Raw genomic sequence first — 24,730 nt, forward strand, 5'->3', positions numbered from 1 at the left:
CCAATGTCTTTTGTCTGAATCTTCCTAGAACATTCTAGGTAGATGGTCATCTAACTAGTTCTTAAAGGAGTCCATGCCAGGGAACTTCATTAGTTAATGTAGTCTAATTATTAGGATGTTTTTCTAATATTAAACCCTTTGGGTAACTTTGATAAAGTGAGCTTAAATGTGGCTCCTTGTTTCCCAACTACTATCCCATTATTCTATAGTAAAGGGAATTAACAAAATTATACCTGGAAAGAGGCCCAGTACTATAAATTTGGCCAAATGTCTACGGCTAAGGACCCAGGCCTTAGGCCCTAAGAAGGACCCAATATTGTGGTTATACTAATTGGATAGCATGTCAAACTATTATCTGAGTATCTGTTTGTTCCCATGGAATGGTACTACTCGCAGCCTCGAACACAGAAGTTTCTTTATGCAAAGGGTAGAGGTGATCCCAGAGATCCACCAGTGACAAAGTTACCACGAGTAAGTGACGAGTTTGTGCTCAGCCCTAAACAAGACATCTATGCCCACATCCTTCAAGGCTCAGAGAAACTCACTGAGGAACAGAATGAAAGAATTTAAGAACAGGAAGATAAGAAGTGGGGTTGTAGAATGCTATGTTCTGGATATGACAAATCCACTGTACTCTTAGACTCAAGGTGGACAGGTTTCCTGTATATAACTGACCTGTCATTGTCTTATAGACAAGGGAAGGGACCATGAGCCCCCACATCTCCCAGAGTGAACAGTGGAAACTGATGATTACTAGGAAAAGAGAAGTCATATTCTGTAGTGCCCATTCTCCAGTAAATAACCTCCCACTCATGATTATGCAAGTACTTCTAATTTAAATCTGTGGTTCAAAAAAAGAAATAAGGTATAGAAATAGAATAGGGATTTAATGGGAAGAAGGCCTTTACTGGGAGTAAAAGGGGAAAGAGAGAGCATAATGAGGGGATGAAAATGCATTGTATACATGGATGAAACTGTCAAAAAATATTAAGAAAATGAACCTGGATAATTTTCTTATTTTCTCTTTAGTAAAGTATGGTAATATACTTATGTTTTAGCAATGGAATAAAAAACGTACAAATCACACAAGGATCTTTGGAGAAAGGAGCTATGATGATTTTTGTAACAAAATGTAATGGCTGCAGGTCCAACAACTACCCAAAAGTAGAAGGTAACATTGAAAATTGAAGCATTCCTCAAGAGCACAAACAGGGAAGGAACACCATGTCAGTCAGCCTTAGCCTGTGACTCGGACTTTCGAATGTGAAGGAAAATGAAATTCTATACTGTATGTATCATGCTACTTACATTGTTATTTTTAGCTGAGTCTCATCACAACCAACACTTAATTGTCAAGTTTTATATTTACCCTTCAGTCACAAGCTACATGCAGAGTTGAGTGTAACTACTAAGTATTTTTTAAAAGAATGCAGAACATTTGGGATTTACCAGCCATGCCAATGCTCCAATACTGACCTCTACAAGTTCTAGTGGAGAAGGAGGACTTATTGCATTGAGAAGCTGCTAAGCATCGTGTAAGCCTACATATTGTATATATGGATATGTTCCACTTGTAGTTCACATTACTGTCCTGAGCTCCTGATTCTCTGGCCTTCAGCTCCCAAGGTCTAGGATTCTAAGTACAAGCCACCATACCCAGCTATCATCTTGTTTTTATAAATTAAAACAGTAAGCCCAAGCTCTCAGTGTACATGAAAGGGAGCCACATGCAGGGGTATACCCCAAGCCATGGCCTGGTAGGTAGGCAAAACTGACTAATAGCACTGATACTAACCACATCAGGAGGGAACTTGTGTGCAGGTTCCCCAGTATGTCAAAAAAGAGCACTATCCACAGAGGAAGAGATTGAGTAAGGAAAGGTGGAGGGAGGGCTAATCAAATCTAAGAGGATGCAAATAAGACATATGAAAACCTACATTTTTGGACAATGGAACGCAAAGGAGCCACTGACTGTTACAAGAAAATTTTCAGTGCCAGGGATGGGATACCTTCCAATGAGTTCCCTGATGCTTCCAAACATTACAGGTTATTGTCAAGGCCCTTGGTTTCCCACCAGGAGCAGATGATAAGACCCTATTGCTTGGGCTGCAAGGTCACTAAGAAACACTGCTGGAGCTAAGCTGAAAACCTCCTCCATGTAGACCAGCTGACAGAAAGCTGGAAAAAACCATGCTGCATGCAGTTCACTGGGAGAGAGGGAAATCACCAATGAAGATACCCAACAGTGGACACTGCAAGCCTTATATTTGGCCAGCCAGGCCAAATAAGCCAATGGGTGCAATAGTGGTACATCTGTTATGGCAGAAACCAATCGCCCTCTGATCTGACTGGAGGCCTGCTCCATGGGATGGAATATATCCCTGATACTGAAAACCTAGGGGTAGTCATGAGCCCTAGGAGTGTACTGTCTGCTGCTGTCTGGCTAAAAGCATATGCTATGCTCACCAAACTGCCCAGTAAGCACTCTTCTTAAGGCTCATACCCATATATTAATGCCACTCTCACTTTTGATTAGAGAACCTCCTCTTTTTAGATGGCAGTGACCTTGAGATGACTCAGAAGGCATTGTGGTGCTGGAAAGAAGTGACTGGAGTACTGAGTAACATCTCGATCACACCTTCTAAGGCTCAGGATCCATCGCGGAAGAGGTGGTGAAAAGAATGTAAGAGCCAAAGGAAGGGTAGGACTCCTTACAACGTGCTCCTCCAGACACAAAATGGCCTGGATATCCATGAGCTCACAGTGCGGGACACTACCTACACAAGACCATCATAAGAGGAGGAAAAGATCATGACATCAAAATAAAAGAGAGAATGATTGAGAAGGGGAGGGGATACAATGGTGAGTGGAGCTTCAAAGGGGAAAGTGGGGGGGAGGGAGGGAATTATCATGGGATATTGTTTATAATTATGGAAGTTGTCAATTTAAAAAAATATTTTTAAAAGAGTACCACCCAGAGGTGACCTCTGACTTTGTCCCAGTGTGCAGGGAGCAGGAGGCAGAGAATAGGATCTCTCAAGATTAAGGATCAAATCTTGCTGAACCAAATAGGACAAAGAGAAACCAAAAGAAATGAACAAACCCATCTCCTCTTACCTGGCTTTTTCTGATTTCCGCTTCTCTCCACCCATCAACACTCCTGGCACAATCCAGGTGAACGGCTACACAAGAGCAACAGGGCACAATCAACACAAAGCCCGATTTCCTGGGAGTTCCTAGGCCTTAAGCAGGGTAGAGGGGGAAGACACAAGCTTCCTGCCTTATGAGGCATTACTGTGCAGATATAGTTTCTGGGCACTGACCAGCCCAGGTTAGAATTAGCAGCATTGGGATTATAGCTATGTTACAGCAGCTCCCAGTGCTGCCAGAAGTGTAAGATTTAGAATGATTTCAAGATCTTCACTGTTTGGTGTTATCGAGTTGAAAGGGAAAACAAAGGTCCCTAAGTACATTCTCTTTGGTGGTGGTGGGTAGGGGTTTATCTTAAGTTCAAGCAATACTCTCCCTACCAGATCCAAGAAAAGACAGAACAATTCATGACCTAATTTTGGTGGGTTGCCAGGCTTTGGTTCTATAACCTTCTCTCTCCTCTTTCTTAAAGAATACCTGTCCACAGCTTTTTCCTACTTCCCCTTGGATCAGCAGAGGCTGAACCTGTGGAGTCTCAATATGCAGCTTGCTACCTGATGAGAGTACATAGGCTACAGACTTGAGACTCCAGGAAACACTGGTAATTTAGTAAGTTAAAAATCAATAGTCATGAAGGTTTGGTTCAGTAAAAACTGACAATGTATTGTTATAAAAAGCAGACATATAGGGAAATAAAAGAATGCCTATCTCCTTGACAATAAAAATTACATGGTCTTAATTTTTTCTCCAAATGTCAGAAAGGAAAACATAAAACAAAACTGGTGGTCTGCCTTACCTTGAGCAGTTTCTGGATGGTATTATAGCTTTGTAGAGCCAACTGTAAATATTGAAAAAAAATTGTAGACAATGAGAAAGATCCTTTGTTTCTGTTCCACAATTATATTAAAGGTTACCTAAAGTGATTAGGATTAATCTTGGACAAGTTAAGACTTAAGAAAAAATAATCTTACACATGGAACCTACCCTGAAAATACTGTTTTTAAACTGGTTGGTTTGGGGATTAGGGTGAAGATACCACATCTATTTCTTGGACATGGACAAAAATAGTGATTTGTGCTCCCTCTGCTGGCTCAAATTCCCAAACTATCTCAGAAAAGCTCAAATCTATGATGCACAAAGATGGAAGGAAACAAAACAAAGTTACCTTGAACTTGGCTTTCCTTAGAAAAAGAATATCAAATACTGGAAAGGGGGGAAGAACAGTGCAGTGGGCTAGACATGGGAACTTTGTTAGGGTAATATACTGAAAAAGGTACACTAGAAAGGCAGTTCAACAGGCTAGCCTTGGGAACTCACTTTAAGGAAACATGCTGCTTCCTAAGACTGCCAGGGTATGGAAAGACTGGCAGGTAGTCATCCCCAAATTTACAAACAAAACCAGCAAGGGTAACCAGAAAAGTGAAAATTAATGTAGGTTACAACCTACACATCAACACAGCCTCTACAAAATCCTGGAATCCCTTCAAGGACACACATGATTTCCATGTATTTACTATGCTTGCAGCATCCTAGAGAAGCAGCAATTTTGCTGCTGTAAATACTTAAACAGCCAGGCATGGTGGCGCACTCATTTTACCCCAGCACTCAGGAGGCAGAGGGAGGAGGATCATGGTGAGTTCGAGGTCACCCTGAGAGTACATAGTGAATTCCAGGTCAGTGTGGGTTAGAGTGAGATCCTACCTCGAAAGAAAGAAAGAAAGAAAGAAACAAACAAAAAAAAAAAAAAAAAAGAAAGAAAGAAAGGAAGGAAGGAAAGCAGGGGCTGGAGAGCTGCAGAGCACAACGACCTGGGGTTCAGTTCCCTAGCACCCACACAAAGCCAGGTGTACAAAGTGGCACACGCATCTGGAGTTTGTATGCAGCAGATGGAAACCAGATGTACAAAGTGGCACATGCATCTGGAGTTTGTATACAGCAGCTAGAGGCTCTGACAAGGCCATTCTCATTCTCACTCTCTCTCTACTTACAAATAAATAAATAAATAAATTGGAAAAAAAACCTAAAACACAGCCTCTGTGAATGCTCATACACAGAAGATCAGACATCATTGCAGGCCATAGAAAAGGCCAACCTGAAATTTTCATCTCCAAGGTCAGTTACCTGAGGAATCGACTAGCATCTGGTACAAAAAATGGACACTGCAATCTGAATCTGCCCTAGTGGGCAAATAACACAAATCACATAGAATAGATTCTATTGAGAAAGCAGCAAAACATTAAGGAACTTAACTTTCAGGAATAAGTAAAATTTTTAGTAGCAATGGCTTCTTAAAAAATGAAAAAGGTAAGCAGAGCGTGGTGGCGCATGCCTTTAATCCCAGCACTCGGGAGGCAGAGGTAGGAGGATCGCTGTGAGTTCGAGGCCACCCTGAGACTACATAGTGAATTCCAGGAGAGCCCGAGCCAGAGTGAAACCCTCAAAAAAACCAAAACAAAACAAAAAGAAAAGAAAAGAAAAGAAAAGAAAAGAAAAGAAAAGAAAAAGGTAGGCTGGATAATAGAAGGTTCACGACTAAAGCGCCTGCCTGCAAAACCTAATGACTTAGGTTCAATTCCCCAGTACCCATGTAAAGCCAGATGCATAAAGTGGTGCATGCACCTGGAGTTTGTTTGCAATGGCTGGAGGTCCTGGCACACTCATTTTCTCTATCTCTTATCCATCCCTCTCTACTTGCAAATAAATATATAAAAGTATTTAGAAAAAAATGGAAAAGGTGGCCGCGCATGGTGGTGTACCCCTTTAATCCCAGTTCTTGGGAGGCAGAGGTAGGAGGATCACTGTGAGTTCAAGGCCAGCCTGGAACTACAGAGTAATCCAGGTCAGCTTGGGCTAGTGTGAAACCCTACCTCACATTAAAAAAAAAAAAAAAAAAAAAGGAAAAAGGTTCATTTTCAGAGCCAAACACTTGTTTCCTAATTACTTTAATAGTTTATATTCCTTCTAGAGAAACATAAATTTAAGTGTTATTAGGTTTTTAGACAACAGGGAAGTGTTTTTCCATACTTAGCTGATGATTTTCAAGGAGCATGCAGAGTTTTCTCCTTGATAGGAGCCAGCTGGGTGGCTGGTTCTTGGGCAGAAGATGTTAAGCAGTCATGTTTAGTAGGACAAGAATGGTGAAGCCACTTGAAGTCAGCCAGCTGTTACTGAAAGCGTGCACTGGCCTTACACACACGTTACCTAGATGCTTACCTCCCTTGTGGGCACCAGGACCAGGGCATAGGGGCCATCACTGCGCTGTTGACAGAGCAAAGAAATGCCATAAATAGAGCACCAGAATGATGGTTCATACCTATAATCCCGGGCACTTAGGCAGGAGGATCAGGAGTTTAAGGCTAGCCTCAGCTACATAGTGAGTTTGAGGCCAGCCTGGGTTACATGAGACCCTGTCTCAAACAATAACAACAAAATACCATTAGTGGGACTAATGAACACCCTATTCCAGACTGACAGGACTTATAGGTAGGCACTTACGTAGCAGAAACATTCTCATCAAAGACAGGGATGAGACAATAATGTTACCTGCCTTCTCCTCAAAATTATAGGACATTATGTACTGGATTAGAAAGTAGATGTCAAGATTACCATCATTAGCAGATATTGTTATTTTATTCTGGGGGGGGGGGAACCAAGAGAATCAGCTGAAAATTATAAATAAGGTATTTCAGATCAGTAACTGAAGGCAAAATGAATGTACAAAAATCAATATCTAAGCTGGGTGTAATGTAATCTCCACATTTGAGGGAAAGAGGTAGGAGGACTGCTAGAAGTTTGAAGCCAGTCTAGTCTACAAAGCAAGTTCCAGGCAAGCCAGGATATGTATCAAAACCCAGTCTCTAAACAAACCAACCAATGAACCATAAAAATCAGTAACCGTCCAGAACAGAAAGTCAGAAAACAATGAAAAAAAACTTTCACCCTTACAATGGCAATGAGAAAGGTAAAACACAAAATGTAACAGTGCACATCATCCAAGGAGGCACGCATATAATCCCAGCACTTAGGAGACTAGGGCAGAGGGTTTCCTATCTGTGGGCCAGGCTGGATTAGATACAGGGAGAGCCTGTCTCATTTTGTAAAATTTTTATTATTTTCATCAGAGGAACATAATATTTGAAATAATGCAAAGATGAACCATATTTTTGGAGAAGATTCAGTATTACAGTTAATTCTTCCTAAATGAATCTATAAATGCAATGCTAACAAAATGTCACAAAGGATGGGTGCATACACACAAGTATGCATATAAAAGCATACATGACCATATATAAACTGATGTCAATGTAAATATAAAAATGTACAAAATTATTGGGCATGGTGGCACATACCTTTGATCCCACCACTGGGGAGGCTGAGATAGGAGAATGGCAAGGAATTTAAGGTCAGCCTGAGCTAGAGAGAGACCCCTTCCTTGAAACAACCCCCCAAAAAAGTACAAAATTGATTAAGATATTTATGAAAAAAAATTCCCGTGTTGAGCTGGGTGTGGTGGCACATGCCTTTAATCCCAGCACTCGGGAGGCAGAGGTAGGAGGATCGCCGACAGTTCCAGCCCACCCTAAGACTACAGAGTGAATTTCAGGTTCCAGCCTGAGCCAGAGTGAGACCCTACCTTGAAAAACAAATAAAAACAAAAATAACAATAGTAATAAGAGTAATAATACTGGTGTATAGAGATTATAATAGTGAATGAAATCATACACAGGGATATAGAAATAATCATAAGGGGCATTTTGTATCAACAGAGAAAAGGGGGATTTTTCAAAATTTCATTGAGAATCCAGAGAAGGTGATACATGCCTTTATTCTTAGCTCTCAGAAGGCTGAGATGGAAGGATCACAGAGAGTTCCAGACCAGCCTGGGGCTACAGAGTGAGACCCTATCTGTTGGGGTAGGTAGGGGTAAGACACAAAAAACTAAACAAATCACTCTCATGACACTGGGCTGGGGAGATAGTTCAGTGATTAAAAGCTCTTGCTTGCAAAGCCTGTTGGACTGAATTCAATAACTTAGTACCCATATAAAGCTAGATACACACAAAGTAGCCCACGTCTCTGAAGTTCATTTGCCGAGGCAAGAGGCCCCAGCATGCTCATTCATATTTTTTCTTTCTCTCTGAATCTCAAACTTTTAAAAAAAAGTCCTTGAATTGAATTCTTTTTTGTTTTGTTGTTATTGTTGTTTGTTTTTTCAAGGTAGGGTCTCACTCTAGCTCAGGCTGACTTGGAATTCACTGTGTAGTCTCAGAGTGGCCTCAAACTCATGGTGATCCTCCTATCTCTGCCTCCCAAGTGCTGGGATGGATTTTTTTTTTTTTTAATTGAGGCAGGGTTACAATCTAGTCTAGGCTGGCCTTGAATTCATAGTGATCCTATCTCAGCCTCTTCAGTACTAAGACTATAGGTGTGAGCCACCAAATTCAGCTTAGCTATACTTTGTACAGATGGCTCCATGGCTAAAGGTACTTGCATGCAAAACCTGCTAATCTGGGTTTAATTCCCAACACCCATGCAAAGCTAGACACAAAAGGTACACATGGGTCTGGAGAGATGGCTCAGTGGTTAAGTACTTGCCTGTGAAGTCTAAGGACCTTACAGTTAGAGGCTTGATTCCCCACGACCCACGTAAGCTAGATGCACAAGGTGGCTCATGTATCTGGAGTTCATTTGCAGTGGCTGGAGGCCCTGGCGTGCCCATTCTCTCTCTCTCTCTCTCTCTCTCTACCTCTTTCTCTCTCTGTTACTCTCAAATAAATAAAACTTTTTTAAAAAAAGGTACACGCATCTGGTGAAATACACAGGCACATGTACACATTCATAAAAATAAAAAAAAATGAGTAAGAATTTAAAAAAACAACCGATAGATGGATCTGGAAAGAATTATACTAAGGGAGGCAACCCAGGCCCAGAAAGCCAAGCGTTACATGTTCTCTCTCAAATGTGAATCCTTGTTACAAATGATTGGACTTCTGAGTGAGTAGGAAGAAAACTCAGTAGCAGAGGCCAGTAAGCTAGAAAGGAGATATAAAGGGAATAGAAAGGGAGGGAGGGGGTACTTAATAGGATGGTATTATATATATGTAAGTAGAAGAATAGATTAATGGGGGTGAAAAGGTCCAAGTGAGGTCAGGGGAAGAGACTGAGTAAAGGAAAAGTGGAGGGAGGGCTAATCAAAATCTCAGACGATGTAAGTCATATGGAAACCTACATTTTTGGACAATGCAACACACAGGAGCCATAGGTTGTTATAAGAAAATTTTCAGTGCCAGGGATGGGATGCCTTCCAGTGAGTTGTTGGCCAGGGAGGTCCCTGATGCCCCCAAAACATTACAGTCATTGCTGAGGCCCTTGGTTTCCCACCAGGAATAGATGTAAGACCCTATTGCTGAAGAATCCACATATTTGGGCTGCAAGGTCACTGAGAAATCCTGCTGGAGCTGAGCTGAAAATCTCCTCCATGTAGACCAGCTGACAGAAAGCTGGAAGAAGCAATTCTGCATGCAGTTCAATGGGAGAGAGAGAAATCACCAGTGAAGATAACCAACAGTGGACACTGCAAGCCTTATATTTGGCCAGCCAGGCCAAATGAGCCAATGGGTGCAATAGTGGCACGTCTGTTATGGGGGAAACCAACCACCCTCTAATTTGACTCGAGGCCCACTCCATGGGAGGGAACATATCCCTGATACTGAAAACCTACAACAGGGGTACTCATGAGCCCTAGAGGTGTAATGTCTGCTGGTGTCTGGCTAAAAGCATAATACTATGCTCACCAAACTGCCCAGTAAGTACTTCCCTTAATGTTCATACCCATCTATTAATGCCAATCTCACTTTTGGTTAGAGAACCTTCTCTTTTCAGATGGCAGTGACCTTGGGTTGACTCAGAAGGTACCATGGTGCTGAGAAGTAACAGAGGAGTGCTCAGCACTGAAATATCTCTATTACACCTTCCTTGGCTCAGGGTCCACTGCAAAAGAGGTGGCAGAAAGAATGTATGAGCCAAAGGAAGGGTAGGACTCCTTACATTGTGCTCCTCCAGACACAAAATGGCCTGAATATCCATGCCCTCACATTGCCTGACACTACATACACAAGACCATCATAATAGGAGGAAAAGATCATGACAGCAAAATAAAAGAGAAACTCATTGTGAGGGGGAGGGGATATTATGGAGAATGGAGTTTCAAAGGGGAAATGGGTGGAGGGAGGGAATTACCCTGGGATATTTTTTTACAACCATGGAAGTTGTCAATTAAATAATAAATAAAATTTAAAAATAAATAAAAAAACAACTGAACATGTTGATGAGGGAGGACATAAAGCACACATCACACTTCTGGCAGGAATGCACACTGAAATCCCTGAACACAGACTTTGACATTAGTTATAAAAATAAAACCACAGATTCTAATAAAAATTAAAAATAAATAAATAAATAAACCCACAAATTCCTCATAAAGGAAATTTTACTACATACATACACATGTATAAAGAAGCTATAGAATACTACGGGGTTTTTTGTTTTTGTTTTTTTTTTTTTTGGTTTTTCAAGGTAGGGTCTCACTCTAGCTCAGGATGAGCTGGAATTCACTTTGTAGTCTCAGGGTGGCCTCGAACTCTTGGCGATCCTCCTACTTTGCCTCCCTGGTGCTGGGATTAAAGGCCCAGCCGTATCATTTTTAATAGCCTTGTTTGCAGCAAAATCATAGACATTATAAAACTCCATCAACCAAAAATGGAACTGGCTCAGTAAGTTATGGGACACACATATAATGGGATACTAGGCAGCCACTAAGAAGAACAGATTAGCTGGGTATGGACTTACTCTTGTAATCCCAATACCGAGGAGATACAGGAACTCAAGGTCACCCTGGGGGACATTGTGAGTTTGTGAGTTTAAGGCCAGCCTGAGCTAAGTGAGACCCTGCCTTAAAAACAAAAACAAACAAACAAACAAACAAACACAGCATGACACACATAAGAAAGACCTCCCCCCCAAAACACATACAGTACAACATATTTATAATCTCAATACAGGTGTGCCAGTTTGAAGCCAGCCTGGACTACAAGTAGGGATGACCAAAACCAAACCAAGGGACTAGGGAGATGGCCTGCCACATAAACTGGAATACTCAAGCTCAATCCCCAGACCCCGATGTAACAATCTAGAAGGTGTGGCAGGCTTCTGTAATCTCAGCACACCGACACTGATGGGATCGGAGGCAGAGACAGAGAATTTCCCAGAAGCTCATGGTAACAGCAGCAAAGAACTGCAGAGCCAGAATCCAGAACAAGAAACTTGGCTTCAAATGAGGTAGATAGAACCCAAAAGTTGTCCTCTGAACTCCACATGTTTGCTGTGGCATGTGCACATCTGCATGCACATGAACACGCATGTACGTAAATACATACACAAGTAAATAAATAAAATAAAGCAAGGTACATAACATCATTAACAAGTAATCATTTAGAGATATGGCCTAACACAATATAAGAAAATAAACAAAAACTTCCCGTAAGGGAAGAGGAATGTGCAGCCTTGTATTTGCTTGACTGGATGAGACCATCCCTCAGCGGAGATGCTAGAGACTGGCATCCTGAGAGGCGTACTGAGTCTTAAGGGAAGGAGAAAATGACTTCGTTTTCACTTTACATATCCTTGGTACTCTTGTTTTAATGTTTTATATATGTGTCAAAACAATAACGATCAAAGACACCAAAGTAATCTGACGAACACTGCAATCAAAGTTGCCTTTCTTGCACATGAACTGTTTAGAGGGAGTGTAGATGAATAAATTCAAACACTATTGAGCAGAAGCTAAGGGCAGACTCAGCAGCAAATTCAATTATGAATATGGCTCTCATGTTTTGCATAGGAAACATTTACCCAGGAGGAGAAAAGGATTTAGAAATTGAACCGGAGTAGTCTGTACTCAACGCCAACTCTGTGAGACTACATGGAAGCCCAAGCAAGGAATAGCAAACATGTGAGTACAACGGGATTAACGTGCCGCCTGTTATGTTAGGAGATTCTGACATTTCGAAGGGTATTACTACACCAAGGAAAGAAAAATCAATTCATGACAGGATAAGAGTAAGTGAAGCAGGATGGATGTGCTGTATCTGAAGGAAATTGAATACAGAGTGGCCACCCACTCTTATTCCAAACCATGGCAGAACGTGCTGCTGCCCCAGGTAAGAGTCACACAGGTCAAATCACTTTACATCATTCAAAAAAAGTGAGTTCCAAGTCAACCTGGACTAAACTGAGTTCCTGCCTCAAAACAAAACACAATTACTCATTATATATCTGCCTTCTAACCATCCTCCTGCTTCTGCCTCCCAAGTGCTGGGATTCAAGAAGTGTGCCACCATACCTGGAAAACATTCAAATCTTTAATAGGATGATACATTAGTTAAAAAAAAAATACCTGAGCAAATAAATATAAAACCACATGGCTTGTTAATGGTTCTAAATATAAACAAATCAAACTACTGCCCTTCAAAGTGGCCACCTGCAGGCTGAGGAAACAGACCACTAGATAAAATGTTTGCTGCACTGTGTAATAACTTGAGCCAGGCATGGTAGCACAGCGTTTGTAATCCCAGTGTGCCTATATGGAGATGAGAAGCAGAGGTAGGAAAAACCCGAAAGCTTGTGGGCCAGCTAGTTTGACATATGCAATGACACAGAGATCTTGCCTCAAGCAAGGATGGAAGGTGAAGACGGCACCTGAGATGGTCCTTTGATCCTGTGTGCCTGTACTCAAACACATGAATATACATACACAACAAACAAACACAAATTTTTAAAAAAGTAACCACATGACAGTGTTGATGGCTATCTAGTGATTAAATCTAGATACCAGGTCTCAACACTTAACTGTGCACCTCTCACTTTATCCTGACACACTGAGGAGACAGACACTACTAGGGTTTTGGTGTTACAGGTAAAGACACTAAGGCACAAAGGGATGAAAGGACCTGCCTTTAGGGTGGGGTGGGTGTTATGGCAGAATGGGTGCTGAGCATGCACAAGACCCTGGTTCAATCCCTAGTACCAAATAATAATAATAATAATAATAATAATAATAAAATTAAATAAATAAATTAACCACAGACTGAGGATCTGAGCACAGCTTTCCAGCATGCCACCCACCTGCTATGTATGAATATCTCTAATCCCTTGCCTTCAGTTCACCCAGTACTGAGAACTGGCTACAACTGTAGATTCGCTGCAGTGAGCACTCTCAAACTTTGCAACTTGTTTTAAGAAAAACATCCTTTACTGGCATGTGTAGTAAACCACATTTATCCTTCTCAATGTGCCTGGGACAATGCTATGCATTTTACATGAATTATCTTTCACTTTTCCACCTCAGAGAAAAACACTATTAACAATCTGCTAAGGAAGGCATGGTGGTGCACACTATAACCCAGTACTTGGGAGGGGGAAGCAGGAAGATCAGGAGCACAAGACCAGCCGGAACCACATGAGACCCTGTCTCAAAAGACAAAAAGGGGAGACACCTTTAATCCCAGCATTCAGGAGGCAGAGGTAGGAGGATCACTGTGAGTTCAAAGCCACCCTGAGACTAAATAGTGAACACCAGGTCAGCCTGGGCTAGTGTGGGTCCCTACCTCAAAAAAGGAGGGTGGGGGGAGAAAACCCACAAAACTAGAGTCACAGTATACAGTTATGCAACCTGCATTTCTTCAACGAACACAGCAAGAATACTTAAGTTCGCAAACAGTAATTTAAAGAATCACCACCTTAAATGGTTATACAGAGTACTATCATTTGAATTATTGTATAGGGGTTTTTTCAATTGATTGTAAATTTTTTAATCTATTCATTTTTAGGTTGGAAAAATTATACAAGGAATTCCCTACATGATTCCCCCAGTTTCCACACATTAGCAATAGAAACCAAACCACAGGATAATCATCAAACCCAGGATATGAACAGACTCAATGTTTTTAAATCTACATACTTTATTTAAAGTCTATCAACCAACCTACAAATTTTCCTCTTTCCCGCTAGATTCCAGTGCAGGACCAAGTATATCTTGCTGTCAGTCTCCTTTGTCTCTTTCAATCTGTGTGGCTCTTCAAAATGTTTCTTACAACCCCAGTACTTTCAAAGATAACTGGACAGCTATTCTGCACAGCATCCTTCAATCTAGGTTTGCCCGATGCTTTTTATAGATTACATTCATTTTTGGCAAGAAAACCACAGAAACAGTGCATCCTTCTTAGGAGGCAAATAAAATGACATCTTAAGACTAGTGATGCCAACTTTGACCCCGTGGTAAGAGGTGCTGGCTAGGCCTACTTGCTTTCATTCCTTTTCATTAAAAAGTACCTCATGTGGAGACTTCAGAATATGTGTCCTGGTTCTCATCACACTGCTATCCATTCACTTTAGCCTCATGCCAAAAACAGAAGTACTGCAGCACCTGCCAAATGTTGAATTTCTACTTTTACCCCTACTTATTGGATCCTACTGCAAGCAAGGGCTTCTCCTCTGTCCCATTTGCTTATTCAATAATTTAATCAATTTGGACCCTTGTTTTATAGTCCATGGACAAATACAATACCACCATTGACTGCCATTCAGAGTGCAGGTAGATGTGACAAAATTCTGCATGTCTAAACTGAGAAACGGTTGTCATTGTGCACTAACGCCATGCCCTAAGTGATCTCACTGTTTTCTTTCAACTGAGAGTTACTAGGGCTGCATCTGTAGAAGCCTTGGCTGGGGTTTAAGGTTAAGTCTAAGCCCGTAACTCATGGCAGCTAATTAGCCTTCTTCAGAATCTAATTTTGGCCACTTTGGCCCAGGCATTAATTATAATTCGCAACTACAGATAATTCTAGATAATGCTAAAAATGTGGCCAGCATAATCACCAAACCCACTAATGATACTTATTTTCATACCTACTATTGTTGGGTAATAGGCATTTTAAATATAAAGTTCTGCCTTCTGGTCAAAAGTAATATATTGACACTTATAAAAGAAGATTGAAATTTAACTCCACATGATTTATAACAGAAACCCAAAACAAGAGCATAGATGGACTGGTGCAAGTCTAACCATCTTGGGATAGTTACCTAGCACTAATTTCATAAGCGGTCCAGTGCCAGATAGTGTGGAAGACATAGAGGGAAGGCCCCTACAAAGGACAAGAACCAGCAATGAACCTTCACCACAAATCACAGCACTGCTGGCAAAGCTTCCTCTCTGGAACCACACAGGAGGTATGTAGTAATCTAAATGAAATGGTACTTGCTGCAGTCTTAGTTATTTTTCTTTCCTATACCTGTTTCTCTCTGTAAAACTGTGCTAACAGTAATACCTACAACTTGGTGGGCAGAGAGTGGCAAAGATTCAAAGAGGTACGTGTAGAGAGCAGTGGCTACCCAGCAGGCTAGAAGTGCTTTACTGATGCTCCCGCCCACTCCCCACAACAACTGAGAAGTGTGCTCACTCTGCTCCGCTCTTGGCATGGTCTTTCAACACACACTTGTCTTGACTACGGAAACAATGGAAGTGACGACAGACCCTTTAAGACCTACTACTGCTACAGTCCAGCCTGACAGCAACAGACAAACACTTTTTATGCTCACCTGTATTTTTGACTCCAATGCTTGAAGGGACTGGACCACGGGAATGCAATAGGCAAGAGTTTTACCTTTAAAAAGAGTATAAAAGCAGTTAAGACAAAAACAGGCTCTGCCTTGGATAGTGCTATATCTAGAAGGTAAGCTCCACATTCTACATCCAAGAGAGGTGAGATGTACCTCTCCCATCTGCTACCACACCTAATTTTGCTATATATATTCAGTATTTCGAACAACCATGAAGCTTCAGCTCCTTTGCCCATCCACAAGGAAGCTAATAATATTCCCCAAACTACACCAAGCTCAGTCTCGGGAAGCTAGGAGTGCTTGCTTTGAAGTCCTCCTTCATTTTTGTGATGATCTGCGGTGGTCAGGGAAACAGTCTATCTGCATGGCTGTATGCTGGGTTCCACCCTCCTTGACATGCCTGGCAGGAGGGCAAAGTAGGTCAGCAGAGTGGTCCAGGTAGACAGTGGTCTATCCCTGAAATGTTGACTGTGCTCAGGTTAGAATGTTTTCAGTCACCCCCAACCAAAGGCAACTCTGGCCACAGATGGTGGAGCCTGTTAAAGCTCTGGAATTGATGCCTAGGAAACAGCAGAGCTCCACTTCCTGCTGATCATTCTTGACCAAAGCACCATCACCTCCCTTCCCTTCTACTCTGTGAACAAATTTGGACCTCTCATCAAAAGTGAACATGGGGAATAGAGAGATGGCTTAGCAGATAGGGCACTTGCCCACAAAGCTAAAGGACCCAGGTTCAATTCCTGAAGACCCAAGTAAGCCAGATGCACAAGGTAGCACATGTGTATGGAGTTCATTTGCAGTGGCTGAAGGCCCTGGCATATCCATTCTCTCACTGCCACTTTCTCAAATAAATTTAAAAAAATAAAAATAAAAATAAAGTGAGCATGGCCACCCTCCCCTATACAAGGTGAAACAGCTGCTCTACCAGATAACCTCCTTCAGAATCTACTTCATGACCATGGGCCTGGGTGCCACAGGACAAAGGGTACAGAGGAAAACAGTGACTGACCTGAGCCCGTTTGGGAACGCACAAGGGCATCTCTGCCTTCCAGCAGCACAGGGATACTTTGCTTCTGAACACTGGGACCAAAACAAAGAAGACATCTCATCTTTACTATGGCTCCTTCAAGTGAAGGAGCCAAAGACACTGGGTACTTGACATGCAAATGGCCCAGGTTTGGCTTTGCCTCCCAACAGCCCCCTCAAAAGTTCACTAAATATGCAGTGAAAGTATTGAGAAAATTCTGATTAGGACAAATTTTTGGAATGTGGCTTAAAGCTTGAAGAAAGCCAGAGAGTTGACATTATATAAACTAATTTTTCAAAAAAATTAGACAGCATAACAACAAATTAGAATTACTAGAAGAGTGCACCACATGTTCTCTGGTCTTCACACAGACTCTAGGACACAAACAGAAGGGCAAGAGGAAGCTTGCAGCTCTAGACAGCAGCAGCAGCAACACTCCAGACTGTCACAGACATTGAAGAATGTGTGTACAAGTACATTAAACACCCACCCACACACCCCCCCACACACACACACCCCAACTGCTGACAAAACAAACAAAGAGACCCATGGTGGCACATGCCTATAATGCCAGCACTTGGGAAGCTGAGGCAGAAATATCATAAATTCAAAGCTAGCTTGGATTATAAGACCCTGTCTCAAAAACGAAAACAAACAAAACAGAAAAATCTGGTGGCTCCTTTTTCTTTAGTACTCTTTTTCACTTATAAAAGCAAAAAGTGACCATTATAAAAGCATACAGAAATACATACATTAAAAGCCCTCTTAGTTCTGTATTCTAGTTCTCAGGAGTCACCAATGTAGCAAACGTTTAAAATACTTTTTCACTATTCTCCAGACAAGAACTGACTGGTACATTCAATGACTTCCATGGTTATTGCTACCCCCACAAGACCTGCACAATTTTAAGTCCATGAATATTTTGACAGAGGAGATGTAAGAAGACAAAAACAATGAGACATCTAAACAGAAGAATTAATACTTGGAAAGAAGAGGATGCTTGGTGGAACGGGTAGGGATAGAGGGACAAGAGGGTAATGAGAGGGGAATATGATCAAATTACAGCATGTTCATATATTGAAATACTTAATAAAAATATTTTAAAAATAAATTTAAAATATTTTTTCAGTACATAATTATACACAAGAAGTGATTTGCTCCTGTATTTCTGGTTGACCTCACTCTTAATACTTAGACATGTCATGACCAGTTATTTCCAGTGAAGCAGAGAACAGCTATTTCTTATAGATGACAGCCAAGCAAACACAGCAATGGATGTTCAGCAGGCGGGGAGCCCAAAGGTTAAATGCTATGTCAACTCCTCTAAGCTCAGTAACCTGACACAGATTTGGTTATTGATACTCACTAATATGAAATATGGAAGCCTTAAGAAAATCAAGAATAGCCTGAAACTCTTACCTGGTCATATGGGACATTTTTAAGACTGTATTTATTGTAGAAATCTAAAAGAAAAGGTGAAAAAGAAATGTGTCATGTTTATAAAATACATTAATGACACAAAAAAGGAAATGCTGGGATTACCATGACTGAATATGTCCCACCAACCCAACAGGAGTGATTTTGTCTTTTCCCATTACAATACATGGAGAAACTTCTTGTTTGCTAAATCTGGGAGGGGGAACTACTGAACCCTAGTTTGTAGACGCCCAGGATGCTATTAACCATAGACAGTGCACAAGACAGTCCATGAGTCATCTAACAAAAAACATCACAGTGCTAACCTCACTCTATCACAAACCTCACTATTAACAATCCTATGTAACCCACCCTACGGAAGTTGTACCAATTTGACAAAAGAAACCAAGGCTTCCAAAAGTGAGCATATCTTCTTTTCTCCCACTCATAGTAAGTCTGGATAACTCCTTCATAGTATTAAAACAAAAAGGAAGAAAGGTCCTATTTGCTCATAAAACTAGAATCAAAGCAACCACTTCCTTCATGAACATAACCCTTGATAGCAAGAAGCCAGCTCAGCACCCTTTCCCATGGCCACTGACATGCCTGCCACCATGAATGGCTTCACCACATTTATCCAGTAATTAGGAAGCTGTTTTAAGTCCAATAAGTGAAGTCTTGATCCTAAACTCACTGGGTGAATCAAGTCTTCAGTTCTAAAAGAAAATCAGTGGGGAAGGAGGTGAGGGTCTTAGTATATCTGCATAGCCCCAGAAGAATAAACAAACCTGAGCTCACTGGGGTCACGTCACAAGGAGCAGAAAACAAACACTGAACAAGCACGCAGACAGATGAAAGGGCCCATGAAGCACTATGGTATACTCACCAGATGCGGGTGGAGGCCCAGCTCATGGAAAGCCTCTGGAGTGAACACTTGCTCTCGTGCTTGCTTCACTACAGGTCTGCAGAGAACAGACAAAAGCAGGCTTCAGTGTCAAGGGTAGAAAGGAACAGACAACACATGACTCCTTTTATCCCTGAGGCACACCTGCACCTCAACGCACCTGTGGAGCTCCGGGATCTCAGGGTTGTTTTTAAACAATGATGATGTCTTGATGCATGGTTTTTCCTCTTGCTCTCCACTGCCTGTGCTATCCAAATTCTTCTTTGGAGAAAATGTTTTAGGTGTGCTCCCCTTAAACTTCATCTGAGTTTCTTTACCACTAGTTTTCTTGGCTGGGAGAAAAGCTGTTTCATTCCTCCGTTTCGCTGGGGGAGCTTCACTGGACTCTTCTTGGTGTTTGTTCTTGGTAGCCTTTGCTTGCTGTGTTGTTCCCAAAAGGAAAGATCAAGAGGAGATGCATTAGTCCATGAAGACAGTCCTCAGAGTGAAGCCTGACTGCCCACAGAATGGCATCTCTTCCCACAGAGATCATTATGCCCCATATGCCAAGCAACAATTTAGGGTTTGCAATCATTCTTTGACAGCATTTTCCAAATGGCAAAATGAAAAAAAATCTCAGCTCATTCAACTCTAAGACCTTGCAATCTATATTAACTGTTAAGTCTCCCATGATGAGGCTTAGGAAGGAAGAGATGTTTTTACCAGTCGATAATCAATTTGGTTTGTTCTAAGGGAAAAGCGAACCTACCTGTCAAGTATATGTACATGCTAACTCAACCCTAGGAGCAGAAGGGCACCTTTCTCTCCACCAACAAAGCATGTTAGGATGAGACTGGAAAGACAAGTGGGGTGCCACATCTCAGTTCATGCCCAGGAAGCAGAAACAGTCATTACTGTCTACCTGAGTGTTTGGATCTGCCATCCTCTCCCCTCAAGCTGCTCCTCCAGATTCAGATGGTCTGGAGACATTTCCTACTTCCTGTTCTCATTCCAAATGAGAGCACTGCTCCATCTATCACTTCCATTGCATTATTTCCAACCCTCCTTGCCTTTAGAGTCCCTGGTTTGCTGATCACAAGCAATACACCATTAAGCATTTCTCGCCTATTGCTTATTTCCACAATATGAATGTGATTAAATGGATAGTGTTCACACTCCCCCTAGGAAAAGAAACATCTCATTCTCCTATTTTCTTTCTTTTCTTCCAATTTGCACTCAGCTGTATGAGATCATCCCTCGAGTAACCAGTGCTTATTCTGGACTTTTGGAATATATTTCCTCTTTGCCTAAAATAATGACCTGTGTTTATAAACTAGCTTGCTTTAGCCGTGACTGTCAGCTTTAGATCAACCTGCCAACAAAAATAACAAGTCTTTTTTTCTGGCAACCATAAGAATTCCTTTAAGCAGGACAATAAATACAACTTTAAACAATGGGTATTAATAAAGTTAAGTGCTGGCCTATGTTCATGAATTTTCAGATTGAAGAAAGAGATGAAGTCAGGCTTCAGGTCTAAAATCACTGACAACAGAAATTTACAGACTTTCCTTGACTTTTCTGGCAGGACACTCCTACCACACAGTCTTCCTTTTACTGGTTCCCTGGCACAACTCTGCTCACACACCTCCTCCATGCCAGGAAGCAGCGAATCTTGGATTCAGGAAGCATTTACACCAGACAAGATCTGCCTCCTTGGGCATCTACATGCTAGTGTGAAGAATTTGCTGCCTCAGATAAACAACACTCCATCATTTCCTACAGCTTCTCCTCCTTTGGATTAAGCATTCCAGGAGTACACAAACTTTATATAACCCTAGCATCCTATATTCCTTTGTCAACATCTATAAAAAACACTCAGGCCTGGGAAGATGGCTCAGTGACTAAAGGTACTTGCTTGCAAAGCCTGCTGGCCCAGGGTTCAATTCACAAACCACCCACATTAGCTGGATCATGTCTGGTGTTCCTTTGTAGGAGCAAGAGATCCTGGAGTGCACATGTGTGTATACATACACACACTAAATAAAGAAAAATTTTTAAAAAGCTCTATCATGGAAAATGTTAATAAAAATTAAAAATTTAAAAAAAAAAAAAGCTGAGGAAGTGGCTTACACCTGTAAACCCCACACTCAGAAGGCTGAGGCAGGAGAACTGTCTATAGTTCCAGGCAAGCCTGGGCTAAATAATGTGTCCAAGCCACCTAGGCTACAGAGTGAGACCCTGTCACAAACAAATAGACAAACAAGGATGTTCTCAGAAGCAGGCTTTCTTTCCATCACTCATAGACTAAAACTCAAAATCTGTGATGGATCTATGAAGCCTTTGCCCATCTCACTGACTTAGAGCTTCAGTTTGACCATTATCCATTCTGGTCTTCCTAAAATGTTCCATGACCATAATGCTATAAAGCTCTATGAACTGTGTCCCATCTGGTTAGAAAATACCATATGAAGTTATGAATTATTTTCTAGAAGGCTATTACACCAAAATGTTAATGGTGACGTTTCATCTGCTTTCCAAACATTCTAAAATGAATCTGTATTAATGTGATAATCAGAAAACATCTTTAGAAAAGATTCTGCACAGTGTTAAGACAGGGAAGCATGATTTAAAATGTCAAGGTCCTTCTAAATCCAGTCTTCTAACTACCCATCCTGAGTAAGGCTACTAGCAAAACTGATCAGCCTATCCATCACTACCATCAAAAACATAAACATAAAGCAAACTTCTGCTGTAGACAATGCTTCCTTTTTTTTTTTTTTTTTTTTTTTTGGTTTTTTCAAGGTAGGGTCTCAGTCTAGCCCAGGCTAACCTGGAATTTGCTATGGAGTCTCAGGGTGGCCTCGAACTCAGCAATCCTCCTACCTCTTCCTCCCAAATGCTGGGATTAAAGGTGTTTGCCACCATGCCTGGCAATGCTTCTTTAAAAAAAAAAAAAGTTACTAATTAATTTATTTATTCATTCATTCATTTGAAAGCAGAGAGATAGAAGAGAAACAGAGAGGATGGACATGCCAGGACCTCCAGCCACTGCAAATGGACTCTGGGTACCTGTGTTACCTCTTAACCAACTGCCTTTTACTTTTATTTTTTAAAATATTTCATTTGGGCTGGAAACATGGCTTAGCAGTTAAGGCATTTGCCTGCAAAGCCAAAGGATCTTGGTTCGACTCTCCAGGACCCACATAAGCCATATGAATAAGGGGGAGCATGCATCTGGAGTTCATTTGCAGTGGCTGGAGGCCCTGGCATGCCCATTATCTCTCTCTCCCCCCCTAATAAATAAAAGGTATTAAATATATATATATAATACATATATTATATATATGTATATATTAGCCCAGCGTGGTGGCACATGCCTTTAATCCCAGCACTCTGGAGGCAGAGGTAGGAGGATCGCTGTGAGTTTGAGGCCACCCTGAGACCACACAGTTAATTCCAGGTCAGCCCGGACCAGAATGAGACCCTACCTCGAAAAACCAAAAAGAAAATTTATTTATTAGCTGGGTGTGGTGGCGCACGTCTTTAATCCCAGCTCTTAGGAAGCAGAAGTAGGAGGATCACCATGAGTTCAAGGCCACCCTGAGACTACATAATGAATTTCCAGGTCAGCCTGGGCTAGAGTGAGGCCCTACCTCAAAAACAAAAACAAAAAAATTCATTTATTTATTCATTTATTTATTTGCAAGCACAGTGGTGGAGACTGAGAATATGGGTATATCAAGGCCTCTAGTTTCTTCAAAGAACTCCAGATGCATGTGCCACTTTGTGCATCCAGCTTTATGTGGATACTGGGGAATTAAACTCGGGCTGTTAAAGTGCCTTGACCACTGAGCCATCTCTCCAGCCCCCAGTTGCCTTTTGATAGTAGTTTAAGTAATCATAGAACCAGATAACCTATATGTTTAATTACATAACTGACTCAAAAAGTTTTGGGTTCCCCCCACCATGGAACCCAGAGCCGCGAGCACTCTACCACTGAGTTAGTTCTACTAAATTCTACATGACACAAGCACTGCACTGACCTGATATACCTATTGATTACCCAAAATGGAGATGATACTTTATTTTTTACTGCATGCACCTATTAACTGACTCCATGGGGCACACAATGTACGGAGTCATTATGTCTATTAACTCACTGGATCCTACCAATTATCTTCTATGAGACTAAAGTTATTGTTCTCATTTGTGAGGACCAGAGAGGTGATGTAACTCTCCCATGGTCACAGAGTTAGTCTGCCCAGGCTGGCACCCGATCCCAGGTCGATCCTACTGTGAACCTTATGTGTGTGGCCATGTCACCCCTGCCCTTCTACATGTTTCTCCTCCCACACAGATTCAACTACAGCGCTGGCTCATAGAAGCATATAAATTCTAAGGCCTCTCTCACTCATACACAACCACATCACCACAGAAAAACAGTGGGTGTTAGACGGTCAAAGTGTGTAACCTTTAACACACTGACATGAACTAACTGCAATTGACTTTTTTAATGGAGTTATGTATACAATATCTTTTAGACAAAAGGCAAACAGGCAAACAGGAAGGGAGGGAGGAGCCCCCAAACTGTATCTTCCCTGATTTATGAGTTTACAATAGACTCAGTTCTCTTTTCTGGAGGATAACCAACCCTGGAAACCAGCTTTCAGGTTTGAATTTAAGACATCTCTAAGCAGAGGAATAATGTAGATGAATCGTGCTCTTCCCTCCAACAATGCAAGTGGATGAAAACCTCGTGTTTTTTTTTTTTTTAAAAAAAAAACCTTCTAGAGAAAATTATCTAGATTGCAGTCCTCATTCCTAACGGAAACGACCCTTCTTTAATGGTGATGGAACTGACAAGAGAAGTCGTGTCCTGGTGCTTCGTCCAGAGCATCATCCAGCTCATCCTGGGCCTGCTCAAGTCCACCAAGCAGCCACGGGAGCCATTCCCGCTCCCGCCCCTGGCTCTCCCTCCCCACCCGCCCGCCCGCCCGCGGCAGAAAAGCGACTTTCCAAGCGTCTCCTCCAGAAGCCTCCGCGGTTCCTCTAAACTCCGTGAAGAATTCGAACCCGACCCGAGCAGCTCCCGACGCCGGGGGTCGGCACTCACCGGCTCCTCCTGGGCCTCGGAGAGTCCGGGGCACGTCTCGGGGGGCCCGTCGGGGAGCGAGTCGCCAGCAGCAGGAGCAGCAGCAGCAGCCATGGCCAGAGCTGGGAGAGCCGCGGACGAGCAGGGCGTCGACGCTAGGGAGGCGAGCCACGTGGACGCGCGAGGACCCCGAGCAGCTGCCCGCTGGAGATCTGGGAGGTTCCGGCGCCCGCGAGCCTCCCACCAAGGCCTAGGGCGCCAGGCACGGCTACGCGCGGGCCGCTGATGCTAAGACGCCCCGGGGCACCGGAGAAGGCCTCGCGCCGCCAACCCGACTGTCCTCGCTTAGCCGCCGCGCTCGTCTCCGCAGTATTTTAGTGACCGTGGCGGAGCTCGTGCTCCTCCTTAAACCGACCTGGCGCTCAGCGGCCGGGAGAAGGAATCCTCCAGACTTCCCCAGTCCGTCCGTCCGCCCGCAGCCGAGCCC

At 42.3% G+C, this 24,730-nt stretch overlaps 1 protein-coding gene across 1 annotated transcript in view; it reads right to left on the reverse strand.

The window, feature by feature from the left end:
• Ddx31 (DEAD-box helicase 31) overlaps positions 1-24,525 on the reverse strand; it is an 81,622-nt gene extending 57,097 nt beyond the window's left edge. The window contains exons 1-9 of the mRNA XM_004653833.2: positions 24,265-24,525; positions 19,333-19,592; positions 19,155-19,230; positions 18,272-18,315; positions 16,835-16,905; positions 15,805-15,869; positions 6,364-6,408; positions 3,947-3,988; positions 3,118-3,182 (exon numbers count right to left, since the gene is read on the reverse strand). Coding sequence (XP_004653890.1) covers positions 3,118-3,182; positions 3,947-3,988; positions 6,364-6,408; positions 15,805-15,869; positions 16,835-16,905; positions 18,272-18,315; positions 19,155-19,230; positions 19,333-19,592; positions 24,265-24,357 — 761 coding nt within the window. The 5' untranslated portion in view covers positions 24,358-24,525. The remainder of the gene's footprint in view (positions 1-3,117; positions 3,183-3,946; positions 3,989-6,363; positions 6,409-15,804; positions 15,870-16,834; positions 16,906-18,271; positions 18,316-19,154; positions 19,231-19,332; positions 19,593-24,264) is intronic.
• Between the last annotated feature and the right edge of the window lie 205 nt (positions 24,526-24,730).

Source organism: Jaculus jaculus, chromosome 1 (genome assembly GCF_020740685.1).
Source record: "Jaculus jaculus isolate mJacJac1 chromosome 1, mJacJac1.mat.Y.cur, whole genome shotgun sequence".
Lineage (NCBI taxonomy): Eukaryota > Metazoa > Chordata > Mammalia > Rodentia > Dipodidae > Jaculus > Jaculus jaculus.